At 73.3% G+C, this 5,643-nt stretch overlaps 1 protein-coding gene across 1 annotated transcript in view; it reads right to left on the bottom strand.

Moving 5' to 3' along the window:
• The window catches only part of LOC101624815, a gene marked incomplete at its 5' end in the record, with an annotated part of 30,813 nt that overhangs the window by 24,156 nt on the left and 1,014 nt on the right, over positions 1–5,643 (bottom strand). Inside the window, 2 exons of the mRNA XM_012732100.1 lie at positions 2,126–2,233; positions 3,053–3,139. Of these exons, the coding sequence (XP_012587554.1) occupies positions 2,126–2,233; positions 3,053–3,139 (195 nt within the window). The remainder of the gene's footprint in view (positions 1–2,125; positions 2,234–3,052; positions 3,140–5,643) is intronic.

The raw sequence follows: 5,643 nt of genomic DNA, 5'->3' as shown, positions 1-5,643 counted from the left end.
GGGTGGGGTCCAGGGGGCCTGCTGGTCTCCGCGAGTCAGCTGACTGGGCGACGCACACCGGGCCCACTTCTCTCCTGGACGCTGCAGCTGCCAACTCTGGAAGCCGTAGGGTGGATGGGCTGTGACAGAAGCCACGAAGACCGCGTGGCCTTGGTGGTGTGGCTGTGGCAGGAATGGCCGCACCGGCTTCGGGACTCACTGGGGGAAGAGCCTCCGGCCGGCCCCGTGTTACCTCCCTGGGCGCCGTGGCTGGGTGGGCAGCGTGGCCTCTGGGCCGAGTGGTCCGGCCGCCCGAGGCCCCTCCCTCCTGCCTGGGGGCCCAGTGAGCCTCCCCAGAAGTCGGAGTCCCCGGTTGCTGGTGCGAGAACAGGACGCTGTGTCCAGCGCAGCAAACAGCCTCGTGCCCCCCTGCTCGTGCTCAGCTGCGCGCCACAGGGCAGGGGGCTGCCAGCTTGGGGGACGCCGTCGGCCTCGGCCTCGCCAGGCCCCACAGGCTGCGGGGTCACGGCCGCCAAGCAGGGCTGACCGCGGAGGCACAGCCGCAGCCCACCCGGTGCCAGGGAAAGGAGAGGACTCGCCTCTGAATTTAGACTTGAATTTTAACTCAAGAAGATAAAGGCGCCGCCCACCCGCGGTATTGGGGTGCACGTTCTGGGGGGCGTAGGCGCCTGCTGCCCCCCGCGAGCCCCTCCCCCACCCTGGCGCGGTGACGCTGCCCGACCCCTAGGCCCCACGGGGTACTGAGGCCACGTGCACCCCGAGCCCTCCCGCCCCTGCTCCCGCAAGACCGAGCCGGGCGCTGCTGCGGGGCCACGTGGGCTCCACGGTCACTGCCGCCTCCCAGCCGCTGGCGCTGGCCGACAGCGTTCGGCCCCTTGGGGTGGCCATCAGGCGGCCAAAGCCAGGAGCACGACGCTGCACCAGCGGCCAGGGCACCTGCAGCCTGGGGCTCACGGTGACAGGCACGGGCCCCAGAGGGGCACGGGAGGAGGGGCTCGCTGCTGTGGCTGGACAATGACCCCTGCTCCGTGGGGCTGCCGGTCCAGCAGCAGCACCACCGGACTCATGTGGGAACTTGGGCCGCTCTCCTGTCCACAGCAGCTGAGGCCTGAGGGACAGTGTCCACAATGGCTCCCAGCCGGTGGCCACCCCGATGGGCCAGGCGTGCGGCCGAGCGACCCCGCTGACCCCGGCGGCAAGGCCTGCTCCGGAAGGCGATGGTGGCACCCGGCGGGGCACCCGCACGGGCCTGGGCGAGGCTGGCCGCTGCGTTGTGGCCTCTGCGCTGGCCAGGCCGGGCCCACAGGGAACAACGGCAGGCGCCGGTGGGGGGCTCCGTGGGGGGGTTCTGCGGGTGGCAGCAGTAATGCCCGGGGATAAGCAGCTGGATGGGACCTGCTGTGCCCCAATCCGCCGGGGGCCAGGCCTGCCAGTCTCTACGCGGGGTGCGGCCAGAGCCTGCCAGTCCCACGAGGCCACTTCCCGGCGCAGCCCCCACACGACACTTGCAGGCGGCCGCACCGCCTGCTCTCCTGTGACAACCGCCCCGCACACAGGCCACGCCCCTTCTGGCCACAGACCATACCCTCCCGGCCACAGGCCACACCTTTCCGAGCACAGACCACACCCCTTCCGGCCAGTGACCACGCCCCAGGCCCGGGCCACGCCCCCAGCTTCAGGCCACGCCCCTTCCAGCCACGGTGCAGTCAGGCTTTCAGGCTCCTGAAGCGGCGACACAGGGCTAAGGCCCAGGGGTCACGCGGGCAGCAGCCCCAAGGCCCGCACGGGCGCACGTCTGGGACTCGCATCTTAAGCGCGCGGGGCACCGTGGTGTGACCCCACAACGCGGGGGCCGGTCTGCAGGGCGCGGGCTGGACAGGCGGGCACCCGCTGGGCACACAGGTCCAGCGCCCAGTCCATGCGCACCCAGGCCCAGCAGCGGGCAGCCACGGCTTTCCTCCTGTCTCCGCGACCACCGGCCAGGGGCGCCTGGCCCCTCGCCGCGTTTCGGATGCCCACGGCGCTATCTGGGTGACCGGCCTCGGCGCCGAGCTGAGGGCCGGAGCCAGACACGTGGCCTGCAGGATGAGGGTGCCGCAGGCAGCGCGGCCTGGGCCCCACTTACCTCCACGATGCGGTCATGGACCTGCAGGCCCCCGTCCCTGGCCGCCGGCCCGCCGTCCGCCACGCGGGAAACGAAAATGCCTTCGCCGGATGGTCCATCTTGGTTGTCCTTCGGGTTAAAACAACGCAGTGTGAACGCGAGGCCCCCGCCCCGGGGACAGTATAGCTGCCTCACTTGTTGACTCGGAGCGGGGTGGGGCTCCCCAGGCTCAGGCTGCGCCCGCAGGCTCAGCCCTTCTCGCTGTCCACCCTGAACAACGGCCCCCAGGCCGGCTGGGAGGCCGTGGGGTCAGCAGCAGGAACGGGGACCGGCCTCTGCCTGCCCCGTGTGCCGCCCGCTCAGGGCCGCCGGCCTGCGAACCCCCCCCCAACTCTCCTAGTGAGTGGGGAGCCTGGCTGGGGCCAAGGAGCGCAGGGCGCGGCCTCAGGACCCGGGCCCCGCCCCCAGCAACGGACCCCGCCCATCCCCGGTGCAGCCCCGCCCCCAGCAACGGACCCCCGCCCATCCCCAGTCCGGCCCCGCCCCCAGCGCCGGGCCCCGCCCCCACCTGCCTGTCTGCAGCATGAGCCCTTGCCCGCGGGGGAGTGGCCAGGTGGACCCAGGCTACCAGGGACAGCCCGCTCTGCCAGTGCTGCCCCGCCTGCTGCCCGGGACCAGCACCCCCGTTGTCGTCCTGCTGTCCCCTTGATCCGCGAGTGCCCACTCGCCACGTGACGTCCCCACGGACGGCCGTGGCCTCGACGCCCCAGCCAGCCCGAGCTGTCCACATGAGCGACGTTATTTCCCCTCAGCTGTTCCCTTCCAGGCTCATAGGCAAGGACATGGCGGCAGCGGGGGTCTGGTCAGTGGCCAGACGCTCCCGGGCAGCGTGGGGCGGGATGACAGCACGGGGCACCGGGCCGGCGGGGGGGGGCACTGGCCACTCACCTCACAGGGCCGGCCGCCGATGATGTGGAAGCCCAGGGCGCCGGCGTCACGCTGCAGGACAAGCGTCAGGCTCCGGGTGTCCTCCGTCTGCGGGCGAATGAGGGGACGCGTTAGCCACCGGACGGTGGTGGGAGGCCCACTCCAGGGGCCACACGGGCCGCGAATGCAGCTGACCACTGGGGCCTCCTCTGGGGATGCTGACCGGGGGCGCCAGCTGGGCCTCTGGGTGCCAGTGGCAGCCGCTGTCCTGACCGGTGAGCTGTGGACACCGGCATGGCCAGCTGGATGCTGGGGCCCAGATGCACAGGGTGAAAAGCCGCCAGGGATGTGGGAACTGCCCCGGGCTGAGCGGGCAGCTGCTGACCTGTGAAGGGCCCGGCAGGCGGGGTCTGGCCGCATGTGAGTGCCGGCCCCTGTCATGGAGACCCAGGGAGCGGCCAGTGGGGCAGCCGGAGGCCTGGCCGTCCAGGGGCCGAGGCTGCTGCTGACCTGCGACCCAGCCCCACCCAGGAGCCACGGCCCAGCGGGGCCCAGAGCTGACCAGCTCCCACACCAGAGTTGCCCTGCAGGCCTGAGGGCCCCCCAGCCTCGGGGGACAGGCGGATGGACAGACGGACAGCAGTGAGAGGCCACACAGCCCTCCGCTGAGAGCTGCCGCCTGGGGCCCCGTGGGGCTGGCCACACCAGGGAGATGCAATGCCAGGTGAGACGCCACAACTGGACACTGGTCAAGCCGCGTTGCCCTCCTGACCCACCAGCCCGCCAGAGGGGCCCCGCCCTGAGGACGCTGCTGGCCACACTCCAAAGTGGCCACCCGCCACTGCGAAAGGGAGCCCTCACCTGGCCCTGGGGCGGCCGTCCACGGGTAGGGGCGGTGGCCTCTGGCTCACGTTGGAGGGCCAGGGCCTGGGCTCTGCCCCCGGAGACCGCAGGATGGCACTGGTCCCGTGGGCAGCCCGGGGGCCGGGCACGGCCAGCGCCGTGGGGTGTCCGCCTGGACCAGGCCCGGGCTGAGGGGCCGCGGCATCCGAGCCAAGGCCCTGGGCCGCTGGACACGGACGGGCACGGTGTCTGTCCACACATAGCGCAGCTCCCGGTGGCCACCACGTGGATAGGGGCTGCTGCCCCCCGCGATGGCAGAGGCACAGCCCGGGGCTCCCCAGGCCAGCAGGGTTGGGGGACAAGAGCCCCACACTCAGGCCAAGGTTGCTGACCGGCCACGGAGAAGCCCTGGCCAGCCGTCAACGACGGGCAGGACCTGAGCCCGTGCTGGGCACGTCCAGCCCACAGCAGGGCAGCGGGGGCCACAGTGCCCCGGACGCTCAGATGCAGCCCTGGGACGGGGGCCGCCTCGCCCCTCACGGCGGCCGCGGGGCCCACAGCAGCCAGCGGACTGGCTCAGCCACCTTGACCGGGGCAGACCAGGGCGGCCGCCCAGCCCGGGGAAGCTCCAGAGCCACCAGGGCCCCGGCCAGAGGGAGGACGGCCCAGCCCAGGCTGCCGGCCCAGGGCCAGGGGGCCTCAGCGCCCTCCCGGCCGGCCCAGGCGAGAGCAGAGAAGGGGCAGCGGCCCAGGGGGCACTGAGGGTGCCACGTTGCCTCGGGTCCAAGCGGGGACACCCATGGCCTCATGCGGGGACATAGCTCCTGAGCAGGAGGGGCTGGCCGGCTGGACACAGGCGTGAGCCCGGCACACTCGCCAGAGCCAGGGCGCCAGCGTGGACCCCGAGTCTGGGGCGGGGTGGGGCGCCAGCGTGGGCCCCAGGGGGGCAGATCTGGCCTGCACCAGCACCCACAGTTCCGGCCTGCGCAGTCCGCCGCCCACGGGAAGCTCGGTCTCTGTGTGGACAGCACGGGGCAGGACGGGCTGTCCCCGCACCCCGACAGGGAGGCCGCGGTGCGGCCCGAGGACGGTCGGCCCCTCCGGTCACTCGGGTCCATGCTGCAAGGCTGGGGCACGGCAGCCGTCCGGCTCAGCTGTCACCCCGGGCAGGGACGCCGGGGCTGGACCAGGCCTCGGGCTGGAGGACAGCCGCTGCCCCTCGGCGGGGACGCCGGGGCAGAAACCGTCGCTCCTGGACGGCCGGTGGCACAGGCAGTGGACGGGCAGGTGGCCGGGGCTGACTGCGCCCGCCCGGGCCCGGATGTCGGCTGGAGCTGCGGCTGGGGCCTGGCCCTGGCCAGAGCGGGGCCCCGCCGGCGGGCATCTACGCAGGGCCGGGGCGCCATGTCCAGGGCGCCCAGGGCCCGGCCCGGGACCATGCTCTGCGGCCCGGAGGCGGACCGGATCCTGAGCAGCGTCCTCCTCTCCCGGCAACCGCAAAGCCCGCTGTCCGGAGTGTCTGAGCCCCGAGCCCCAGGGGGCAGGACGGGGTACAAACGGGGCTCCCCGTGGCCGGGGGTCCGGACGCCCGCGGAGAACTGGGGAGAAGCTGGGCTCCGGGCGCCCCAGGCCTTCGGGCCGCAGCGAGCTGTAAATATTTGCCCTCCAGAGCCGCAGCTGCCGCGCCCGCAGCTGACAGCCGGAGGGGCGGGCGGGGAGCCCAGGCGGCCGCCCCGGGGCGCACAGCCGCCAGGCAGGGGAGCTGGGGC

This window comes from Condylura cristata, unplaced genomic scaffold, assembly GCF_000260355.1.
Source record: "Condylura cristata isolate star-nosed mole 26May11 unplaced genomic scaffold, ConCri1.0 scaffold00033, whole genome shotgun sequence".
Classification (NCBI taxonomy): Eukaryota; Metazoa; Chordata; class Mammalia; order Eulipotyphla; family Talpidae; genus Condylura; species Condylura cristata.
Note: the sequence above shows the minus strand (reverse complement) of the source record. Positions and strands in the feature narration are given on the sequence as shown.